Raw genomic sequence first — 24,696 nt, 5'->3', positions numbered from 1 at the left:
GGCAGTGTTGTCCATTGGGGAGTGTTGTCCATTGGGGAGTGTTGTCTATTGGGGAGTGTTGTCCATTATGGAGTGTTGTCTATTGGGGAGTGTTGTCCATTGGGGAGTGTTGTCCATTGGGGAGTGTTGTCCATTGAGAAGTGTTGTCCATTGAGAAGTCTTGTCCATTGTGGAGTGTTGTCTATTGGGCAGTTTTGTCCATTGAGAAGTCTTGTCCATTGTGGAGTGTTGTCCATTGAGAAGTGTTGTCCATTGGGGAGTGTTGTCCATTGGGCAGTGTTGTCCATTGGGGAGTGTTGTCTATTGGGCAGTTTTGTCAATTGAGAAGTCTTGTCCATTGTGGAGTGTTGTCTATTGGGCAGTTTTGTCCATTGAGAAGTCTTGATCATTGTGGAGTGTTGTCTAATGAGCAGTCTTGTCCATTGAGAAGTCTTGTCCATTGTGGAGTGTTGTCCATTGGGGAGTGCTGTCTATTGGGCAGTGTTGTCCATTGAGAAGTCTTGTCCATTGGGAAGTGTTGTCCATTGGGGAGTGTTGTTCATTGAGCAGTGTTGTCCATTGAGAAGTCTTGTCCATTGGGAAGTGTTGTCCATTGGGGAGTGCTGTCTATTGGGCAGTGTTGTCCATTGAGAAGTCTTGTCCATTGGGAAGTGTTGTCCATTGGGCAGTGTTGTCCATTGAGGAGTCTTGTCCATTGGGGAGCACTGTTCATGAGCAGGTGCTGAAAGGTGCCACCCAGGGCTCGGTCACGTGATCCCCGCCGTGCTTGCGTGGTGACGTACGGCACGCTCCGTGCGTGGCGCTGTCACGTGGGCCGAGCCCGGGCGGGGAGGCGGCGGCGGACATTTTGTGAGGAGCCTCCGGAAGGTGCGGGTAGGTGAGAGCCGGGGGGCCCTGGACGGTGGTGCGGCAAGGCGAGTTGAGGCCGCTGCAGCTTCTCCTCTCCCCTGCCCGCCCCCCTGGAGAGGAGCGGGGCTGTGTTGTGCTGTGCGTTTACTGGGCCGGCAGTGGCCGCCATTTTATGAAGGGCGGCCCCCGGGGTTTGAGGCGGGGGTGAGAGAGAGTGTGGAGAGGAGAGCCCGCGGGCACACCCGCCCCGGGGCAGCCTGACAGGCCGCTGAGTCCCGGCCCCTGTCGGCAGCGGAGGCCGGGGGTAGGGAGGGTGCCTCCAGTGAAGAGCCCGGGGCTCGGGCCATGCCTGTCAGCCGGTGCCAGCCCTGGCTCAGTGGGCAGCACCCATAGAAACATAGAAGATAGGAGCAGGAGTGGGCCATTCGGCCCCTCGAGCCTGCTCCGCCATTTAATGAGATCATGGCTGATCATCCAAGTTCAGTACCCGGTCCCTGCTTTCTTCCCATATCCCTTGATCCCTTTAGCCTTAAGAAATATATCTAACTCCTTGAATATATTTAATGAATTGGCCTCTACTGCCATCTGTGGTAGAGAATTCCACAGGTTCACCACTCTCTGGGTGAAGAAATTCCTCATCTCAGTCCTAAATGGCCTACCCCTTATCCTTAGACTGTGACCCTTGGTTCTGGACTCCACGGCCATTGGGAACATCCTTCCTGCATCTAGTCTGTCTAGTCCTGTTAGAATTTTATAAGTTTCAATGAGAATCCCCTCTCATTCTTCTAAACTCCAGCGAGTACAAGTCCAATCGACCCAATCTCTCCACTCGCCTCTTGAGGCGGAAGGTTGTGGGTTCAAGTCCCGCTCCAGAGAGCGGGAATAACGCTCAGGAGACCAGCGCTGCCTCGTTCTTCGTGGAATAGTGCCCAGGGACCTTTGACATCCACTGGAGCGGGCATGGGAGGCACATCTCAGCCCAAAAGAGGGCACCTCTGCCAGTGCTGCACTCCCCTCAGTGCTGCAGTGGAGTATGTGCTGATTGAAGCTGCCAACTGGGCTAAGCTGCAGTGCAGTGGGGGTGGGGGCAGTGCCCATGTGGTTCATCAATGCCAACACGAGAAACGAAAGACTTGCATTTCTACAGCGCCTTTCGCGACCATTGGATGCCCCAAAGCGCTTTGCAACCAATTAAATTCTTTTGAAGTGTAGTCACTGTTGTAATGTAGGAAACACGGCAGCCAATTTGCCCACAAGCTGCAATGTGATAATGACGAGATAATCTGTTCTTGGTGATGTTGATTGAGGGGTAAATATTGGCCCGGGGAGAACACCCCTACTCTTCGAAATAGTAGCCGTGGGATCTTTTACGTCTACCTGAGAGGGCAGATGGGGCCTCTGTTTAAGTCTCATCCGAAAGACGGCACCTCTGACAGTGCAGCACTCCCTTAGTACTGCACTGGGAGTGTTGGCCTAGAGTTTTGTGCTCCAGTCTCTGGCGTGGGACCTGAACTCTCAAACTTCTGACTCGGAGGCGAGAGTGCCAACGACTGAGCCACGGCTGACATTTAAGGTTCCTTGGCACTATTCAACGAAGAACAGGGCAGTGCTGGTCTCCTGCACGTTATTCCCCTGTCAATCAATGCCACTAAAAAAAAGCAGGTTATCCGGTCATGTCACTGAGAAATCCAATAGGGAATGAATTCCCTGAGAGTGGTGAGAATGTGGAACTCGCTACCACAGAGAATGGTTGAAGCGAATAGTATAGATGTGTTTAACGGGAGACTGGATAAGCATATGAAGGAGAGGAATAGAAGGTTATGCTGATAAGAGACTCGAGTGGAGCATAAACACCGGCATGGACTGGTTGGGCCGAATGGCCTGTTTCTGTGCTGACTATCCTATGTATATCATTGCTGTTCGTGGGGTCTGGCTGTGCATGTAAATTGGCTGCCACTGGGAGCATCAGCCTGGACTTTGTGCTCAAGTCTCTGCAAAGGAACTTGATCCCACAACCTTCTGACTCAGGCGAGAGAGTGACCCACCCACTGAGTAACAACGACTAACACCGATAATGATTTGGAAGCAGGCATGCTAGCCAATTCTCTTTCTCTCCCCTGTCCTTGTTGCAAGTGTCTTGAGGCCAATTGTGACTCAGCACAGGTGGGAACCTTCTGGTCTCTCTGGCTTAATACCGCACCATATGTACTTTTACCTACGTATCTGACGTGATCGTATTACCTGTGTCTTAAGATGAATGATTTGAACTTGAGAGCTCTCTTTGTATTTAACAGTTGGCTTAAAAATGCTAAAGTTAGACTCACGGAATAATTCTGTTGACAACTGCAGCATGTTAACTCCTTTTTTGTGTTAAAGAAAATATTTCATTGCCGAGGTTTGGTAGAATAGTACCATATCTCTCCATCATATTGATATACTGTATGTGGCTAATTTCTGTAATTATGTAGACAGTGAAATGTCTGATGCCCTTGAGATCTAAGCAAATTACAATATTGGGTTAACTTTGACTAAGCAGGTTGAAGCCTACTTGGAGGTGTAGTTAATACCGTGAGTAATAAACTTGCCCTGATCCTTGTGTAATTTATTTACCTGACCGGTTGCAGCACAGTTTCCAATTGTAAGACCGAGTGCCTATTAAAAGCTGAGAAGTGGCATTCTGTGAACCCACAAAATATAGGCGGAGCTTACCGGTCAGTGATGTCAGGTGGATTGAGAGAGGTTTTTAATTCATTAGGTCACTTTTTTGTGACATTAAACAGTAATGTCATTTTGGAAGTCAAATTAATTTCAATATCTAGGCTGACTATTGCAACAACTTCACATCTCTATAGCTATTGTTGCATATTTACTGTGCCAAATGTAATGCACACTGGGTCAGTACAATGTAATGGCGGTTGTGTGAACTTTTGATACTATGTCCCTTTGAATAGTGGAAGACACCTAGCAATACAATTATATAACAAAATTGAAATGTGCATCAGAACAGAGTTTTGATGATTGGTCTACCATGTTTAGTATCTAACCTGTGTTCATCACACTCAAGATGTCGCACTTTGTTACATGTGCAAAAGAATATATTTTTTAAAAGGCCAGTCATTGACCTGGAGCCTGAAATTTACAAGCTGTTACGATTGAGTGACCTCCGCAGCTGCATTGACCCAGGATTTGCATACTTAGAGCATCGCCTTTCAAAATGTTGGCTGAAATGGCGACAAGGGCAAAATTGTAAGCAATTGGTACATATTTCAGGTTGAATGGTTCTCGGCTCAGCATGTACTTTGGTCCATATTTGCAGATTAGAAGGTAGATTATGAAGGTCATAATAACGGGAATGGGCGAGTATACCAGGAACGTCTTAACTAAGATGTGAGCATTGCCACGAGAGGTCCATTAGTTTACATCTCTGTACGAATGCTGATGGATCTGCTGTCTGTTTTTTCAGCTTTTGCAGTCTGCCTTTTTATTAGCATAATTATGGGTTTTATAATACCAGGGTGGAATACTGGTGCTGGCAATAATGTTAGCTAAATTAAGAACATCTCATCAGATGCGACATTGACACATGCTTAAAGTGTATTAGCTTAAATACAATATTTCTGATACTGTATTGGTCCCAATGTGACATAAATCTGCTTACAACAGAGACTGGTCTAGCTTGGGGTTACTTTGTCACAAGTCAAGTTCCCATTGTCACAGAAAGGCTTAATTGTGCTCCTGTTATTGGGCCGGTATCTCTGTCTTGTGCTGGGATAGGAAATTATGGCATGACTTAATTCATTGAAGTGGTAAAGCTGACTGTAGTTACTAACCCAGCCGCTTTAGACTTGATTGCAACCCATAATTGGTCTTGGTACCAGTCTGAACACTATACTACTGCTTTGTGTGTTGGGGGAAATGGAGTGGCGTGTGTTTCTGCATCTGCTCAAGGCAGTTGTAAGATTTCCAACGGTCTGAACTTGTTTTAAGATGAGTAGCAGGCTTAAAGTTTTATTTTGGTATGTCTTCCTAGTTGCTCAATACATTTTATCCTTGGTTTAGCCTTGAGAGAGATTTGACCTCTGTTTTCTAACTTGTTAGCTTGCTATAGGTGACCAGAGTACAACATTAACCAGTCTAAACAAAGCCGAGGAGAATTTTCTCTTCCTGTGCCACAGGTTGGTGGATATGTCCTAAAACCTCCCTGTAAAAGTTGCATTGATTAGTGCCTTAAAGTAAGGCTGCGTAAATATCTGGTTAGGAAGAGGATTGAACATTGTTGGCACAGATATAATCTTATGGTGTACAGGAAATGATGATTCCTGTGAAGCTTGGGCACTGGAAGTGTTGCCTTTGGAAAGCAACGGGCCAGGTTCAAGTAGCATAGATGGGAGGATAGGCATATTTCCTGCGTTCTGCTTGATAAACTTTGGGGAGCCCGAAGGCATTTTGTCTAATTTTCTTGCCCGGGTGAAGTGGGGTAGATTGGACTTGGCCTGTCACGGGAAGCACGTGTCTGCCTCTTGTTCTTCAATTTAGGACTCTGTTATTCAGCACAGTAATTTCGGTGCTCTGAAAATTTTAAGTCTTTGACCATTTGAACTATGAAACACCTGGGAGTACAGTTATAGATTTTTTCCCCCTTAGAGTTTGGACTTTTGAAATTCATTCTCAGGGAAATGGGGATCGTTGGCAAAGCCGGAAAATCTTGCCCATCCCCAGTTGCCTGTGTCCGGAGGGAGTATTTTGAGCTGTATAATACTTGGATGAGGCACTGTTGGGTACAAGACCTGTCCCTGGTGGGGAGGACAGTTTGAGGCGGTGGTTTAAGAGCAGTCGACAACATTAAATGAGATCAGCTGAAGTGCTCCATAGCACATTGGTACCTGCGGACGAATGACATGCGCATATATCTTATTGGGATCAGATAACTGTAGGTGATGGCCTTGTTTCCTCAGACCAAACAGTGAATGGAAAAAAACAGAACCATAAAAGAAATAGCTGAACTGGAGAATGAATATGAAAAACAAGTATTTAAAAAAAAAACTGACCACGATTTGCCGATGTTTATATTATAAACAATATAACTGCAAAGCTTGCTATTTGGATTCTGCAGCATTTTTTTGGATATCATGTTTCAGGTACAGGCAGACCTGCAGCTCTAGATAGACTATTTCTATTTTTGCCAAGTTACTTTCAAATCAACTCCATCCTCTTTGTTTTGTTGCCTGTTAAATTTTGTTTTGCTGTTCCACTTCGTCAGGCTTTCTTTCTCTTTCTCCACTCTCCCTCAGTTCTGCATCAAGAACTAGAAGTTTGCCTCTGTTGGTAGCACGCGCGCTGAGTCACAAGGTCGTATGTTAAAGCTCCACTTTAGGACTCTACGCGTAATGTAGGTTGCTCCTTGAGTGCAGCACTGAGGGGAGTGCTGCATTGTCAGAGATGCTGTCTTTTGGATGCGACTTGGCCTTATTAAGTAAGTGTACACTAAAGATTGCATGGCACTATTTGAAGAAGAGTAGAGAGTTCTCCCTGTGTCCCGACTAATGTTCCTCCCTCAACTCAAAAACGGATGGCCTGCTCATTCATCTCATTGCCGTTCTTGGGATCTTGCTGTGTGTAATGGAAGTTACAGCAGGGTCAACTTATTCAATGTATTTGAAACACAGATGTTTGAGGAGGGGATAATGCAAGTGTTTTTTTTAACTAATCTTTCCACTGCTTTCTTACCCATTTCTTTGTGCTGTAATACAAGTCTGGTGTCATCCATTGAGAATCGCTCCCGGTTTACCTGAAAACATGTCACTGCATTTTGAAGTTGGCTGCAAAATGAGATGAGAGTTGTTTGTAGCAGCGCAAACACTCCTTGTACCAAGTGTCCAGTTTGACAGTGGCTCACTTTTATAGCTGCTCTCGCTTATCTTTCGGGCCAGTTGGCTATGTTCCATTGTAAGAGGTTTGTTACTGGAGATTTGTCTGGAGGCCCTGCTTAGCAGGTAGCACTTAAAACTCTTCCCACCCACGACTCTGCCAGTGTTGTTTAACGGTGTTGTTGCTCTTTATATTGGTGGTAACACATAGGAAAAGATCACTTTAAACCAGTGCACTTTACTGTACGATGCGGTGCTTGTTTGAGGTTCTCAGTTAATTATTTCAAATTGCTCCCAACACTGCTACCTTCAGTACCCCTCCGTTTACAGTTTATCCGGCAGCATTCTCCATGAGGTACCGGGCAGGAGCAGAGTTAGGTGTATGTGACCCGAAAAATTGGGTCTCTGTTGTCCGCAGGTGGCCAAGTAAGTTGAGTTGTTTCTATTTCTTCCCCTCTTTCCACCTCACTCCACAAAAATCCACAAGAGACGTTGGTAACAGTTTTTTTGATTATAGATTCAGTAAGTTGGGTTCCCACATTATTCCCGTTTTTAGTGGAAGGTTTGACTCATTGCCTTGCGCATAGTCTTCCTGCAGCTGCTTTATAACATGCTGTGCCAGGCACCTCTGAGGCCCCCCCCCCCATATAAAATACTTGTGGTCTTGACCATTTCATACTTGTGACGTAGCATGTTCCCATGAGGGAAAGCTGGAGCTTGTGAGGCATTGATTATGAAAGAGGGTAGATCAATCAATCATGTGCATCACTGTCCCATTCATTGGATTGTGTGTCAGAGAGATTCAATTAGAACTTGAAGTATGTGTAATATCTGACTCGAGCACACACTGGAGACTGGCTATTGAAGAATAACCCATCTAGCTCCACCTGTTTTACTCTGAGTGCAATTTTGCACACTGTATGAGGGAGAGACTTTTTATTCAAGGTCTTATGGTGGCAGATGCTTGGGAGTGTTACAAGACTAGCATGTAATTGTCAGAGGATTACCCCAAAATAGTCAGTGTCGATACAAATCTGGATCTAAGGGGGATTGTGTGGTGCAGGAGGTTTTCACCTCTGGGATCCTGAATTAGAATGCAACCCAGACTGATGGGATCGAAGTTTCCACCTTTCTGCTGGTTGTAAGGCTTGAATAGCCCACCCTTACTGGGTCTGGTCTATGTGTGACTCCAACACTGTTAACTGCCATGTGAAGTCGCCTAGCAAGCCACTGTTGTATCCAAACTGCTGCAAACACACAGACTGCAGCGGTTCAAGAAGGCGGCCCACCACCACCTTCTATGGGCAACTAGGGATGGGCAATAAATGCCGGCGATGCCCACATCCCGAGAATGAATAGATTTAGGCGGTTACACTTTGGTTCCCAGTAAGCATAGGCTGAAAACTCTGAAGTACTACAGATTTGGTACTAAATTCACAATCCATGGGACATACGCTGCAACACTGATCGTAAGGAATACTCTTCTGATGGGGCCAGGCCAGATGTTAAAGCAAAGGGAGTTTTGTTATCTGACATTTGATAGCAGCAGTTGTCTATACCTGGAAGCAGTTGAGGGTTTCTTATGACCTTTGTGAATAGTGACATTTAAGCAGCTTAGCATCGCTGCAGGATGGTTTAGCTTTTCACCAAAGTGAAGTTGTAGTGGAAGTATGGAGTCGGCCTTGAGCCAAGCAGGAGAGTCTCGCGTTCCACTTTGATCTGAGGTCAGGTTGGGACCTAACTCCCGATTTATTTATTTTTATTATTTATTCTCGAGGTGTGGGCATCGCTGGTAAGACTGGCATTTATGGAGAGTCTAGAATTAAGGGGCATAGTCTCAGGATAAGGGATCGGCCACTTAGGACTGAGATGAGAAATTTCTTCACTGAGGGTTGTGAATCTTTGGAATTCTCTACTCGAGAGTTATGGATGCTCAGTCATTGAGTATATTCAAGATGGAGATCGATAGATTTTTGAGCACTAAAGGAATCAAGGGATATAGAGATCGGGCGGAAAAGTAGAGTTGAGGTAGCTCATCGCCCATGATCTTATTGAATGGCGAAGCAGGCTCGAAGGGCCGTACCCCCTACTCCGATTTCTTACTTCCCATCGCTGGTTGGCCTGCGAAGGTGACGGTGGGCCGCTGCCTTGAACCGCTGCAGTCCGTGCTTGTAACGGTCTGAGTGGCTTGCTAGGTCGCTTCACAGGGCAGTTAAGAGTCAAAACACGTTGGTGTGGGACTGGAGTCGCACATAGGCCCAGACCAGGTAAGTATGGGCAGATTTCCTTCCCTAAAGGGCATGAGTGAACCTGTTGGGTTTTTGTTGTTTCCTCCTGAATAGGCAAGGCTGGTTTGTGCTGTGACATAAGCTCAGTGATGGTTTAAAGAAAGTCTCAAGCTATAATACACCCAATATCTGGTGTTGCCCTGTCTGGATTGTCCCTGCTGAAATATACGGAGGTCGTGTGTGTGTGTGTGTGTGGGGGGGAGGCCGTTTGTTTCACGCGGATATATTTTGGATGTGATTGACTTAAATTTCCCCCTGCCGAGGAATTGGGAGAGCGGCCGCCACCCCCGGTGTGTGGAACAGGAGTTGGCGCGCTTGGACAGCTTGCTGAATGGGCAGGGCTGCTTTGTCGCATTGCAGACTTCAGTTTTCCGGAGCTGCCATTGCAGATTGTGTGTGTGTGTGTATCTTTTCCCCGGGAGCAGACCACGCCCGGACTTGCACATAATAAAAATACGCCACATCGCAAACGGATAAAGAAGCGAGGGGGAAAACGAAGCCATTGCAAAGCAAAAGGGCCGCTGCAGCCGCGTTATCAGCACCAGAGAGACAGGACGTGGCTGTGATATCTGACCGCTATCTCATTGCATTCAAATGATGAAGCCACCGCCCCTCCAAGAATGCAACCTCTCTCTTTAACCTCTCGGCTCTATTAAGATAGGCGATGACTTTGCTTAGCAGGGTGTTTGCGAGCGGTACGTGTGGCGAATGCAGCAGGATTTCCTTTGAAAAGGGTGCATCAGTATATTTCTGGAAAGTGCTCGTTCTGGGAAACGGTACATTGTAACGCGGATAATGAATGTACAGTACTGCATTAAGTGTGCTTATTCGGTGTGTGTTGTCTTCAGCTGGTGTAGCAGAGCCAGAGTTAAATGGTCCATTTTGGAGGCTAAACCTGGCTTTGAACTGGCCTGTGTATTGATACGGCATTTGTGAATTGTTTGTAGTTTCAGGAAGGGTAGAGTATATCGGTGACATTAAAAACCCACTGCTGGGTTAACTTTTACAGGTTTAGCTTGTCTGTGGTCTTTTTGCATGTACTGTATATGCTAATGTGATCAACTTTTTTTTGGCAAGGATATTTTAGCCCTGCTATCTGGTGTAATGTTCCTGTTCTGTGCAAATATGATTTCAGTGCCTTAGACGAAGGATATAGTCTTACTGATCTCATGCTGGGCAGTATGTGCTAAACCATCAAGTCTCGAGCATTGCAAATCTCTCGGAAAAGGATTGTAAATGATGGCAGAAATTGATCCTGTGGCTTCAACTGGGATGCTTTGTTTTGAATTTTTTGGTGAGGATTTCAGGTGCAGAGCCAAACCCCCCAGCGCAGGACCGCTCCATGTTTGAGAATAGTAGGAGGACGAGGTGAATGGTGGTTAGGTGGCAGCTGACTTGGATATTAAAAGGGTATTGATTGTAAGATGAAAGGAAAAGTGGGGGGGGTGGTGAAGGGATGCATAGATCCGATGTTCCGGGAGAGAATGAATGAACATCTGAGACTGTATGAAGCTTGATTTAGCACAGTGCGGGTGGTTTAGATGGAAAAGAAAGACTTGCATTTATACAGCGCATTTCACAACCTCCAGACGTCCCAAAACACTTTACAGCCAATGAAGTACTTTTGAAGTGTTGTCACTGTTGTAATGTAGGTGTCTAGCAACTTGCTAGGTGGATTTAGAAAGTCCACATAGCCTGGAGACTGTGTACAAATGGCGAGTTTTTCATACCAGAAGAATGCTTCCCTTAAGTCTTCTGTACCGTCTTGTGGCTACGGGAGCTTTTTTACCTAGTGTCCCATGTCACAGAGTTAATGCCGTATTAAATATGCCACAGCACCTGATAGTTCCTGTGACGATAGGGAGAGAAGGCTGGTTTTGGCCTGGAGGTATGTAGGTCAGAATTGAATAGTTCAGGTTCAAGAATGGAGGAATAGTCTCGAGTTATGGCAACCTTGAGTAACTGGAGAGTATTTATGTAGAAATTTCCCTCGGGAGGTGGAGTAGAGGCTGTTGTATGTTGGGTTGTGCACAGTCTGTGGAAGAAGCAGAATTGATGGACTGAATGACCGTTTCTTATTCCAGGTTAGTTAGCTGAGCTTCAAATCCCACATACTATAATAATAATTCAACTTTATTGTCATTGCACAAGTACATGAACAACGAAATGTGATCTTGCAAGCTCCCATGACTGGGAGAAGCAAAGCTGCTGCGTCGGTGCGCGCCGCCATTCCATTTCCACCATTCCTCCTGTCCGACAATCTTCAGCCCACCGCCCGGGCCTGCTCACCAGCCGCTCCTTCCGTGACCTTCTCACCAACCGCCCCTCCTCGGGGCTCCTTCCGTGACCACCTGCACCTGGTCTTCCCTGATGGTCACCCCTCCAGGTACTAACCAGGCCTGGCTCTGCTTAGCTTCCAAGCCTTGCCAGTGACCCTGTCCCTAGTCCCAGGAACAGGGCTTATGATATCATTATGATAGGTTATTCACACCGCTAATATCGCCTCATCCAAGCTTCCCATGATCTCTGGGCTGCAGACGTCAACCTGCATAAACTTAATCTATCCAAAACGTACATTCCGTCACGTATGCCCATCACCCCTGTCCTCGTTGACCTCCACTGGCTCTCCATTCCCCAAATCAATGGGTTCAAAATGTTTGTTTACAAATCCCTTGTGCTTTGCCCAACTCTTACACCTGCAACCTTTTCCTGTTTGAAGTGGCAGTGTGCAAAATCTCGCTTTTTTTGTCTCTACCATGCTGCTAGATTTGCCCTTCCCTCTGTTCCTTCATTTTTATCAGAGCTCCGCACTCGAGTGCTCTTCCTAAACTCCCTTTTTTTTCTTGCTACACCTCTTTTCCCCCCCCTCCAAAAACTTCCTCAGAACACATCTTTTTAACCACATCTTTGGCCTCCTCCCCTAACTTTTAACTGTTTGGTGTCTTGTGTTGGATTTCCTCTATCCCATTCCCCATGAAGAGCCCAGGGACATTTTGCTACATCAGATGTGCTGTGTAAGTGTAAACTGTCACACACTGCCTAGTACTGGGTGGCTGTCCCGCACTGCCTAGTACTGGGTAGCTGTCCCGCACTGCCTAGTACTGGGTGGCTGTCACACACTGCCTAGTACTGGGTGGCTGTCAGGCACTGCCTAGTACTGGGTAGCTGTCACACACTGCCTAGTACTGGGTGGCTGTCCCGCACTGCCTAGTACTGGGTGGCTGTCACACACTGCCTAGTACTGGGTGGCTGTCCCGCACTGCCTAGTACTGGGTGGCTGTCCCGCACTACCTAGTACTGGGTAGCTGTCACACACTGCCTAGTACTGGGTAGCTGTCAGGCACTGCCTAGTACTGGGTGGCTGTCAGGCACTGCCTAGTACTGGGTGGCTGTCACGCACTGCCTAGTACTGTACTGGGTAGCTGTCGCGCACTGCCTAGTACTGTACTGGGTAGCTGTCACGCACTGCCTAGTACTGTACTGGGTAGCTGTCACGCACTGCCTAGTACTGTACTGGGTAGCTGTCGCGCACTGCCTAGTACTGTACTGGGTAGCTGTCACACACTGCCTAGTACTGGGTAGCTGTCACACACTGCCTAGTACTGTACTGGGTAGCTGTCACGCACTGCCTAGTACTGTACTGGGTAGTTGTCACGCACTGCCTAGTACTGTACTGGGTAGCTGTCGCGCACTGCCTAGTACTGTACTGGGTAGCTGTCGCGCACTGCCTAGTACTGTACTGGGTAGCTGTCACGCACTGCCTAGTACTGTACTGGGTAGCTGTCACGCACTGCCTAGTACTGTACTGGGTAGCTGTCGCGCACTGCCTAGTACTGTACTGGGTAGCTGTCACACACTGCCTAGTACTGTACTGGGTAGCTGTCGCGCACTGCCTAGTACTGTACTGGGTAGCTGTCGCGCACTGCCTAGTACTGTACTGGGTAGCTGTCACACACTGCCTAGTACTGTACTGGGTAGCTGTCACACACTGCCTAGTACTGTACTGGGTAGCTGTCACGCACTGCCTAGTACTGTACTGGGTAGCTGTCGCGCACTGCCTAGTACTGTACTGGGTGGCTGTCACGCACTGCCTAGTACTGTACTGGGTAGCTGTCACACACTGCCTAGTACTGTACTGGGTAGCTGTCACACACTGCCTAGTACTGTACTGGGTAGCTGTCGCGCACTGCCTAGTACTGTACTGGGTAGCTGTCGCGCACTGCCTAGTACTGTACTGGGTAGCTGTCACGCACTGCCTAGTACTGTACTGGGTGGCTGTCGCGCACTGCCTAGCACTGTACTGGGTAGCTGTCGCGCACTGCCTAGCACTGTACTGGGTAGCTGTCGCGCACTGCCTAGCACTGTACTGGGTAGCTGTCACGCACTGCATAGCACTGTACTGGGTAGCTGTCACGCACTGCCTAGTACTGTACTGGGTAGCTGTCACACACTGCCTAGTACTGTACTGGGTAGCTGTCACACACTGCCTAGTACTGTACTGGGTAGCTGTCACGCACTGCCTAGTACTGTACTAAGTGGCTGTCACACACTGCCTAGTACTGTACTGGGTGGCTGTCACACACTGCCTAGTACTGTACTGGGTAGCTGTCACGCACTGCCTAGTACTGTACTGGGTAGCTGTCACGCACTGCCTAGTACTGTACTGGGTAGCTGTCGCGCACTGCCTAGTACTGTACTGGGTAGCTGTCACGCACTGCCTAGTACTGTACTGGGTAGCTGTCACACACTGCCTAGTACTGTACTGGGTGGCTGTCGCGCACTGCCTAGCACTGTACTGGGTAGCTGTCACGCACTGCCTAGTACTGTACTGGGTGGCTGTCGCGCACTGCCTAGTACTGTACTGGGTAGCTGTCACACACTGCCTAGTACTGTACTGGGTAGCTGTCACGCACTGCCTAGTACTGTACTGGGTGGCTGTCACACACTGCCTAGTACTGTACTGGGTGGCTGTCGCGCACTGCCTAGTACTGTACTGGGTAGCTGTCACGCACTGCCTAGTACTGTACTGGGTAGCTGTCACGCACTGCCTAGTACTGTACTGGGTAGCTGTCACACACTGCCTAGTACTGTACTGGGTAGCTGTCACACACTGCCTAGTACTGTACTGGGTGGCTGTCGCGCACTGCCTAGTACTGTACTGGGTAGCTGTCACGCACTGCCTAGTACTGTACTGGGTGGCTGTCGCGCACTGCCTAGTACTGTACTGGGTAGCTGTCGCGCACTGCCTAGTACTGTACTGGGTAGCTGTCACACACTGCCTAGTACTGTACTGGGTGGCTGTCGCGCACTGCCTAGTACTGTACTGGGTAGCTGTCACGCACTGCCTAGTACTGTACTGGGTGGCTGTCGCGCACTGCCTAGTACTGTACTGGGTAGCTGTCGCGCACTGCCTAGTACTGTACTGGGTAGCTGTCACACACTGCCTAGTACTGTACTGGGTAGCTGTCACACACTGCCTAGTACTGTACTGGGTGGCTGTCACGCACTGCCTAGTACTGTACTGGGTAGCTGTCACACACTGCCTAGTACTGTACTGGGTAGCTGTCGCGCACTGCCTAGTACTGTACTGGGTAGCTGTCACACACTGCCTAGTACTGTACTGGGTAGCTGTCGCGCACTGCCTAGTACTGTACTGGGTGGCTGTCACACACTGCCTAGCACTGTACTGGGTGGCTGTCACACACTGCCTAGTACTGTACTGGGTAGCTGTCACACACTGCCTAGTACTGTACTGGGTAGCTGTCACACACTGCCTAGTACTGTACTGGGTGGCTGTCACACACTGCCTAGCACTGTACTGGGTGGCTGTCACACACTGCCTAGTACTGTACTGGGTAGCTGTCACACACTGCCTAGTACTGTACTGGGTAGCTGTCACACACTGCCTAGTACTGTACTGGGTAGCTGTCGCGCACTGCCTAGTACTGTACTGGGTAGCTGACACACACTGCCTAGTACTGTACTGGGTAGTTGTCACACACTGCCTAGTACTGTACTGGGTAGCTGTCACACACTGCCTAGTACTGTACTGGGTAGCTGTCACACACTGCCTAGTACTGTACTGGGTGGCTGTCACACACTGCCTAGCACTGTACTGGGTGGCTGTCACACACTGCCTAGTACTGTACTGGGTAGCTGTCACACACTGCCTAGTACTGTACTGGGTAGCTGTCACACACTGCCTAGCACTGTACTGGGTAGCTGTCACACACTGCCTAGTACTGTACTGGGTAGCTGTCACACACTGCCTAGCACTGTACTGGGTGGCTGTCACACACTGCCTAGTACTGTACTGGGTAGCTGTCACACACTGCCTAGTACTGTACTGGGTAGCTGTCACACACTGCCTAGTACTGTACTGGGTAGCTGTCACACACTGCCTAGTACTGTACTGGGTAGCTGTCACACACTGCCTAGTACTGTACTGGGTAGCTGTCACACACTGCCTAGTACTGTACTGGGTAGCTGTCGCACACTGCCTAGTACTGTACTGGGTAGCTGTCACACACTGCCTAGTACTGTACTGGGTGGCTGTCACACACTGCCTAGTACTGTACTGGGTGGCTGTCACACACTGCCTAGCACTGTACTGGGTAGCTGTCACACACTGCCTAGTACTGTACTGGGTAGCTGTCACACACTGCCTAGTACTGTACTGGGTGGCTGTCACACACTGCCTAGTACTGTACTGGGTGGCTGTCACACACTGCCTAGTACTGTACTGGGTAGCTGTCACACACTGCCTAGTACTGTACTGGGTGGCTGTCACACACTGCCTAGTGCTGTACTGGGTAGCTGTCACACACTGCCTAGTACTGTACTGGGTAGCTGTCACACACTACCTAGTACTGTACTGGGTGGCTGTCACACACTGCCTAGCACTGTACTGGGTAGCTGTCACACACTGCCTAGTACTGTACTGGGTAGCTGTCACACACTACCTAGTACTGTACTGGGTAGCTGTCACACACTGCCTAGTACTGTACTGGGTAGCTGTCACGCACTGCCTAGTACTGTACTGGGTGGCTGTCGCGCACTGCCTAGTACTGTACTGGGTAGCTGTCACACACTGCCTAGTACTGTACTGGGTAGCTGTCACGCACTGCCTAGTACTGTACTGGGTGGCTGTCGCGCACTGCCTAGCACTGTACTGGGTAGCTGTCACACACTGCCTAGTACTGTACTGGGTAGCTGTCGCGCACTGCCTAGCACTGTACTGGGTAGCTGTCACACACTGCCTAGTACTGTACTGGGTAGCTGTCACGCACTGCCTAGTACTGTACTGGGTAGCTGTCACACACTGCCTAGTACTGTACTGGGTAGCTGTCACACACTGCCTAGTACTGTACTGGGTAGTTGTCACGCACTGCCTAGCACTGTACTGGGTAGCTGTCACGCACTGCCTAGTACTGTACTGGGTAGCTGTCACACACTGCCTAGTACTGTACTGGGTAGCTGTCACACACTGCCTAGTACTGTACTGGGTAGCTGTCACACACTGCCTAGTACTGTACTGGGTAGCACTGTACTGGGTAGCTGTCACACACTGCCTAGTACTGTACTGGGTAGCTGTCACACACTGCCTAGCACTGTACTGGGTAGCTGTCACACACTGCCTAGTACTGTACTGGGTAGCTGTCGCGCACTGCCTAGTACTGTACTGGGTAGCTGTCACACACTGCCTAGTACTGTACTGGGTAGCTGTCACACACTGCCTAGTACTGTACTGGGTAGCTGTCGCGCACTGCCTAGTACTGTACTGGGTAGCTGTCGCGCACTGCCTTTTGGGGTTGAGAGATTGCAGACCTCTGCATGAAGTGAGATGTTTGCATTTTATTTGCTAGAAATACAAATGGAAAAGGGAACTGGAGATCAACACGCTGAGCAAGCTGTGTTGGCACAGTGGGTCACTATTACAATCTTGCACTCTGCTGTGCTCAGAGCATTGTTTTAAGTTGGTGGCCCCTGTTCACCGAGGAGCAAGTTAAATCTAACACCTTTTACTGACCTGACTCTGATTCTGAGGGGGATTGGCAGGGTAGATGCTGAAAGGTTGTTTCCCCTGGCTGGAGAGTCTAGAACTAGGTGGCAGAGTCTCAGGATAAGGGGTCGGCCATTTAGGACTGATGAGAAATTTCTTCACTCAGGGTTGTGAATCTTTGGAATTCTCTGCCCCAAAGAGCTGTGGATGCTGAGTCGTTGAGTATATTCAAGACTGAGATAAATAGATTTTTAGACTCTAGGAGAATCAAGGGATATGGGGATCGAGCGGGAAAGTGGAGTTGAGATCGAAGATCAGCCATGATCTTATTGAATGGCGGAACAGGCTCGAGGGGCCGTGTGGCCGACTCCTGCTCCTAATTCTTATGTTATGAATACTATGTCTTGATGATTGAAAGGGGCAAAACTTGGTTTTGATAATTTGTACGTGCAATGACATTTTCTTTACTTTGCTTCAGGCCTTTTAATCAACATGGGAAGGGAGGACTAACCAAGGCTCTATCATGATTGGAGGCTTATTCATTTACAACCACAAGGGGGAAGTTCTCATCTCCCGAGTTTACAGGGATGACATTGGGTAAGTACCATTGCCAGTTGATGCTGGGACGAGCTTTTTGTTCTAGGAACCAGTTTACTGTTCAGATCCCTTTGCGTTGTATTGTGAAGGAGGTGACGGTGCCTCAAGAGGAGTGGGGAGCCACCTCAAGAACTGATGTTTTGCAGGCTCTTGTGGAGGCAGCAGCTCTGCGGACACCATTTACAAGTACCACAGGGTGGCTGGCCATTTTGGGCTTGTTGCTAAAGGCCAACAAAATGGTTTTCTGCTCGCTGGCAGAGACTGACCGTCCCCAACCTTCGTCAAGGTCAGCATCCAGAGATGTGTGGTGACTTGCAATTTGAAAGCAATCCTGTGAGTTCGCGCTGTGTAAATTGGGCAAAACTGCCTCCAATAAACGTTGGACTTGCCGAATGCATTACTCATATGGGCGCTGTATAATAAACTTCAAACAAAAATTCTAACCATATGCAATTCAATCTTGTTAAACTGAGGCACTAGGAAGTAAAATAAAATGGTGCAACTGCCTCAACCCTAGTGACCGTTGTGACATTCACGCTAACCCATCTTTCCCTGCTGCTCTCAAAATGCTGACTGGCGCCACTAAAATTTGTGTGGTGCTTGAACTTTATTTAGCGGCTGTCCTCTGGCTTTCATGTTTTCTCAAACAGCGGTGAGATCAAAATCGCAGTCAGTTAATTTGTAAACCGGTCAAACTTGACAAAAGAGGGAATCCTGTTGACTGGAAGCAACCCTTCCTGCCTTCTAACTCCAGTGTGGAAATCAGCAAACTCTTTCAGGCTCTGAATCATAGAAGCTTACGGCACAGAAGGAGTCTATATTTGGCTCATCGTGTCCGTGCCGGCCGAAAAAGAGCTCTCCAGCCTAATCCCACTGTCCAGCACTTGGTCCGTCGCCCTGTAGGTTACGGCACTTCAGGTGCATATCCAAGTACTGTTTAAATGCGATGAGGGTTTCTGCCTCTACCACCCTTTCAGGCAGAGAGTTCCAGACCCCCACCACCCTCTGGGTGAAAAGAATTCTCAACTCCACTCAAATCCTTCGACCAATTACTTTAAATCTATGCCCCCTGGATATTGACCCTTCTGCTAAGGGAAATCGGCCCTTCTTATCCACTCTAGGCCCCTCATAATTTTATACACCTCAATTAGGTCTCCTCTCAACCTCCTCTGTTCCAAAGAAAACAACCCCAGCCTATCCAATCTTTCCTCATAGCTAAAATTCTCCAGTCCTGGCAACATCCTCATAAATCGCCTCTGTACCCTCCCTAGTGCAATCACATCCTTCCTGTAATGTGGTGACCAGAACTGCACGCAGTACTCTAGCTGTGACCTAATGAGTGTTTTATACAATAGAGTTATAAATGTTAACTCTGTTTTTCACTCTCCACGGATGCTGCCTCACCTGCTGTTTCCAGCATTTTCTGGTGTTTTATCCAGTTCAAGCATAACCTCCCTGCTCTTATATTCTGTGCCTCCGCTAATAACCCATTTACTGCCTTCACTGCAGCCTTGCTTTAAGCGCACTCATATGTAGGAGTTTTAGCCTGTGAGCAAAAATGGAACTGTTTCAAATCTAGTCTTGTTTCAACATCACCTTTTCTGCCCACCCAGAGTGAGAGTGTTTTGGTTTCCACATGCTGTGGTTTTTACCATTTTCAAATGGGTTTTCAGGTTTTCCGCATGCTAAAGTTAAGTAGGTTACACAAACATGTTTGGCTGAACGACCTTGCAGCAGTCTGGCTAAAGCAAGCTAAACATTGAGACTGATTGTGTAATAGGAAATTAAACTCGAAGGTAAAATAAATACTTAAACCATGAAGAGGGTGCAGAGGAGATTTACTAGAATGGTACTGGGGACTTCAGTTATGTGGAGAGACCAGGGCAGCTGGGATTGTTCTCAGAACAGAGAAGATTTGATGGAGGTGTTCAAAATTTGAGAGTAAATCGGGAGAAACTGTTTCCAGTGGCAGGAGGCTCGGTCACCAGAGGACACAGATTGAAGGTCATTGGCAAAGGAATCAGAGGGGAGATGTGAATTTTTTTAACAGCGAGTTATGATCTGGGATGCACTGCCGGAAAGCAGATTCAATAATAACTTTCAAAAGAAAATTGGATAAATATTAGGGGAAAACATTTCGGGGCTCTGGGGAAAGCGTTTGGGGGGGCGGTAGGGGGAGGAGTAATTGGATACTTTCAAAAGAGCCTGCATAAGCACGATGGGCCGAACGGCCTCCTTCTCAATGTTCCCCGTAATTTTTGGGGCGTGCTGCCCATTCACAGCTTCGCACATGCGTGAAATTTAGCATTGAAAAAGCTGGTCTCGGGTTGCGCGGGACTGGCGGAGAGCTGTGCGGCTGCGCAGCTTAGAGAGAGGGAACATTGCACCTTCTGTGCTTTATTATGAGAGCTCTCCAACAGTTCAGTGGGTTAAATGCACTGTATAATGTGGTGCTAGCCTGTTCAGACTGGAAGGATCTCCAATTTCACCCTGATGCGCTATCAATTACTCATAAAAGACTGAGAGTTAAGAGAGTAACTAAAGGCTTTTATTAACAAAAGAATGAAGGTCTGCCTCGAGTGGTCGACCGGTCCAGAAATACAAAGGGCTGGGGAGCAGTCACCTTTATACTAGGACTTGTGGGAGGAGGCATGTCCAGGCATGTACACAGTGGAATACAAACAGTGGTTTACCACACACCCCTAATGCCATACCGAGTTAGCTGATAGCCAGTTGACCTGGTTGTGTGGCAGAGGTTTCAGTGTCCAATGGTTAGGGAGGGGTGAAAAAATAATCGGCCAGGGTTCCTGCTGGAAGCAGGCTAATCAGGTAACGGCAAGGTCATGCTCGACTAAAACAGGCTCTACCATCACCAATGGTTGAGTGGTCCACTGGTACTCTGCATCCAAGCTGGCACATGAAAGGCTGCCTCTTGAACGAGGCCTTGTAGGGCAGCTGCCACTTTGTAGAGCCACACCGTGCGGTGGTTCAGCACTTTCTTATTGAAACATATAAGATACTGAGGGGGCTCGACAAGGTAGATGCAGAGAGGATGTTTCCCCTCGTGGGGAAATCTAGAACTCGGGGGCACAGTTTCAGAATAATAGGTCGCACTTTTAGAACTGAGATGAGCAGGAATTTCTTCTGAGGGTCGTAAATCTGTGGAATTCTCTGCCCCAGAGAGCCGTAGAGGCTGGGCCATTAAATACATTTAAGGTGGAGATAGACAGATTTTTGCAAGATAAGGGAGTGAAGGGTTATGGGGAGCGGGCAGGGAAGTGGCTTTGAGCCCAAGATCAGCCATGATCTTATTGAATGGCGGAGCAGGCTCGAGGGGCCAAGTGGCCTATTCCTGCTCCTGTTTATGTGCAGAGGAGGAGGGACAGGCGGAGAAGAGAAATGCCGAATATCTGCTTTTGTGCTTGAATGCTTTTGGAGGATGGGTGAAGGGAGACAGCCGAAGAGAATCATCAGAGGAATTAATATTGTTTTAAATAAAATACTACAGATGGTGGAAATCCTGGAGTACAAATAGAAAATGCTGAAAACATTCAGCAGGTCAGGCAGCATCTGTGGAGAGAAAGGTCTTGTGACCCTTCATCAGAAAGGTTCTGACAAAGGATCCTGCGACCTGTAATTTTAACCATACCTTTCTCTCCACAGATGCTGCCTGACCACCTGAATTTTTTCAGCATTTTCTATTTTTATTAAGTCAATTGCCCATTTTTGCCTCTTCTATACAATCATTGTGCAGCACCAGAGGAGGCTATTTGGCCCTTTGTGCTAGCTCTACAATTGCTCCTATCTAATCTATTCCCATTTGTTGCTCTTTCCCCATTTCCTTTTTAAAAAAAAAAATTCTTGTCTAATACTTATCCATTTTAAAATGAGATGCTGCCTTAATCGACACTTGTAGTAAAGCATTGTTTTCCAACAGCACTTTGTAAAAACAGTTCTCTTTCCTCCCGTGATCCTCTGATAAACTTGTCTATGCCCCCCTTGCTACTGATTCACCCACCAGTGAAGACAATCTTCCACTATTTACCCTCACATCTTTCATCATTTTGAAAACTCCTGTTAGATCCTCCCTAAAGTCCTGTCTGCGAGCCACAATTTTTCAAAGCCTCCACAATTGTAATCTCTCATTATTGGTATCATTTCAAGTAAATCTTTGCTTGTTGAAGCTCTTTATCAATCTGTTGCTCTTGTGGTTTTGTATATGATGTGAGAGAAATGCATACTTTACTGAAAAAATGGAGCTCTTAAGAGTCCGTTGTGTGTGAAATTAGAGAGTGAGTGGCAGCAAGCTGTCTGACAACATGGGGACGTAAGAGAGAATCGGAGCTCAGACTGATCCTGTTGTCATCCAATCACCACACATGTCCGCAGGAATCACTTCATAGTGATCAGGAGCAGGGGAATGGAACACTTCCCATACCAGGCACCTTGTATCAAGCACCCGAGAGGGGAATGGCTGTTGACTAACAGTCACCGAGTTGAACCACATTGTTTATTCAGCCTAATGTCTGAAGATTCTGTAGATTCAGCGAATCTATCTGAATTTGTCATTTCTATCATTTTGAAATGAGCTTTAATGCAGTTTAGTCTGCCGTTTCCCAAATGGCCGTTCTTCTGGTGAGTCCTGACCGCATTTGATTGGGAGTTGAGCCAAATCCTTGCCTCGCCTGTATCTGTGCACGTGCGCGATTCCGCACTCGTAGCTGAATAGCCGACCAGGTGTCGCAGCTCTGGTTTTTTTCACCCTGTAATCCATGGGACAAAGTTGAATTGTGGTGATCTGGCTGAGATGAGAGAATTCTACAGCAGAGGATGCCATTCGACCCGTTGCACCTGTGCACACTCTCTGGAAGATCTCTCCACTAGTCTCATTTCCTCGCCTTTTCATAGAAACATAGAAGATAGGAGCAGGAGTAGGCCATTCGGCCCTTCGAGCCTGCTCTGCCATTCAACGAGATCATGGCTGATCACCCAAACCCTAGCACCCGGTCCCTACACCGACAGCCATCCCACCCAAGCCCCATCCCCGTAACCCCACGTATTTAATCCCCCCTAACACTAAGGGCCAATTTTTATCATGGCCAATCAACCTAACCCGCACATCTTTGGCCATACCCGTTACAATTTTTCTTCAAATATTTATCCAGTTCCCTTTTAAAACGAATGGATTCTGCTTTCACCACTGTTTCTAGTAGGGAATTCCATATTCTGACAACCTTCTGTATTACATTTTTAAAAAATAATTCTATCACAAGTAGTGGGAAGCGAGACTTCAAATTGTGTTTGAGGGTTGCTGTGGAGCAGCGAACTTCGGCAAACCATGCTACAGGCTCGGCATACAATTGCACACGATGACTCGGTTTTCACAGGCCCGTCACTGAGCTGATCAACTCCAGGCCTGCGAGGGGCTGACTAAATGGGAGAATGGCGCAAAGAGGTTTCTTTACCTGATCTCACTGGGTCCTAAAGTTAAAAGCGTCTTTATTCCATTATGTCGTTCATTGTGAACTTTGCAGTGTCAGCATGTAGCACTGCCCATCCTAAATCTTACCAGTATGTTACAGGTACTGATGCAGAGAAAACCTTTTGGTTTCTTCACCCCGCAGTCTCCGTAAGTGAGGGGGGAGGGTTTCGTGTGGTGACCTGCTTTCCGAATACATGGTGTCCTTGCCAAAGGCTTTCTCTGTGCCACTTGGATTTGAAGGCACTTTTACAGTTGGCGCTTGTTCAGTTTGGATTGTGGGAGGGTGATGCTGGTGTGCTGGCACCCTGAGCTCGCGCTTCAAAAACTGGCAGAATCTTAGACCCACAAAAATACGGGTGAAACAGAAATATAGAAGATAGGAGCAGGAGTAGGCCATTCGGCCCCTCGAGCTTGCTCCGCCATTCAATGCGATCATGGCTGATCATCCAAATTCAGTACCCTGTCCCTGCCTTCTCCCCATATCCCTTGATCCCTTTAGCCTTAAGAAATATATCCAACTCCTTCTTGAATATATTTAATGACTTGGCCTCCACCGCCTTCTGTGGAATAGAATTCCACAGGTTCACCACTCTCTGGGTGAAGAAATTCCTCCTCATCTCAGTCCTAAATGGCTTACCCCTTATCCTTAGACTGTGTCCCCTGGTTCTGGACTCCCCCGCCATCGGGAACATCCTTCCTGCATCTAGTCTGTCCAGTCCTGTTAGAATTTTATAAGTTTCAATGAGATCCCCTCTCATTCTTCTAAACTCCAGCGAGTACAAGCCCAATCGACCCAATCTCTCCTCATACGTCATTCCTGCCATCCCAGGTATCAGCCTGGTGAATCTTCGCTGCACTCCTTCTATGGCAAGAACATCCTTCCTCAGATAAGGCGACCAAAACTGCACACAATATTCAAGATGTGGTCTCACCAAGGCCCTGTACAACTGCAGCAAGACATCCTTGTTCCTGTACTCGAACCCTCTCACTACGAAGGCCAACATACCATTTGCCGCCTTAACTGCCTGCTGCACCTGCATGCTTACCTTCAGCGACTGGTGCACAAGGACACCCAGGTCTCATTGCACTTCCCCTTCTCCCAATCTGTTGCCATTCAGATAATAATCTGCCGCCTTGTTTTTGACACCAAAGTGGATAACCTCACATTTATCCACGTTATATTGCATCTGCCATGCTTCTGCCCAATCACCCAACCTGTCCAAATCATACTGGAGTTCCTCGGCATCCTCCTCACAGCACACACGCCCACCCAGCTTTGTCGTCTGCAAACTTGGAGATATTACATCTAGTTCCCTCGTCCAGATCATTAATATATATTGTGAATAGCTGGGGTCCAAGGACCGATCCCTGCGGTACCCCACTAGTCACTGCCTACCACTCGGAAAAAGAGCCGTTTATTCCAACTCTTTGCTTTCTGTCTGCCAACCAGTTCTCTATCCAAGTCAATACCTTGCCCCCAATCCCATGTGCCTTAACTTTACACGCTAATCTCTTATGCGGGACCTTATCGAAAGCCTTCTGAAAATCCAAATACACCACATCCACTGGTTCTCCCTTATCTATTTTACCAGTTGCATCCTCAAAAAATTC

At 47.8% G+C, this 24,696-nt stretch overlaps 1 protein-coding gene across 5 annotated transcripts in view; it reads left to right on the top strand.

Annotated features, from left to right (window-relative positions):
* The first annotated feature begins 768 nt into the window (after positions 1–768).
* LOC147115434 (AP-2 complex subunit mu) overlaps positions 769–24,696 on the top strand; it is a 60,391-nt gene continuing 36,463 nt past the window's right edge. Inside the window, exons 1-2 of one of the 5 annotated variants that reach the window (XM_085989683.1) lie at positions 769–873; positions 17,485–17,603. In XM_085989683.1, coding sequence (XP_085845809.1) covers positions 17,530–17,603 — 74 coding nt within the window. In that variant the 5' untranslated portion in view covers positions 769–873; positions 17,485–17,529. Of the gene's footprint in view, positions 915–9,508; positions 9,700–17,484; positions 17,604–24,696 lie in introns of those variants that run through there. The other 4 variants (XM_085989686.1, XM_085989685.1, XM_085989687.1 and 1 more) reach the window with 4 other exon arrangements.

Source organism: Somniosus microcephalus, chromosome 6 (assembly GCF_052327205.1).
Source record: "Somniosus microcephalus isolate GS21.2 chromosome 6, FLI_Smic_1.0, whole genome shotgun sequence".
Lineage (NCBI taxonomy): Eukaryota > Metazoa > Chordata > Chondrichthyes > Squaliformes > Somniosidae > Somniosus > Somniosus microcephalus.
The sequence above is the reverse complement of the archived record's forward strand: the minus strand, read 5'-3'. Positions and strand labels throughout refer to the sequence as shown.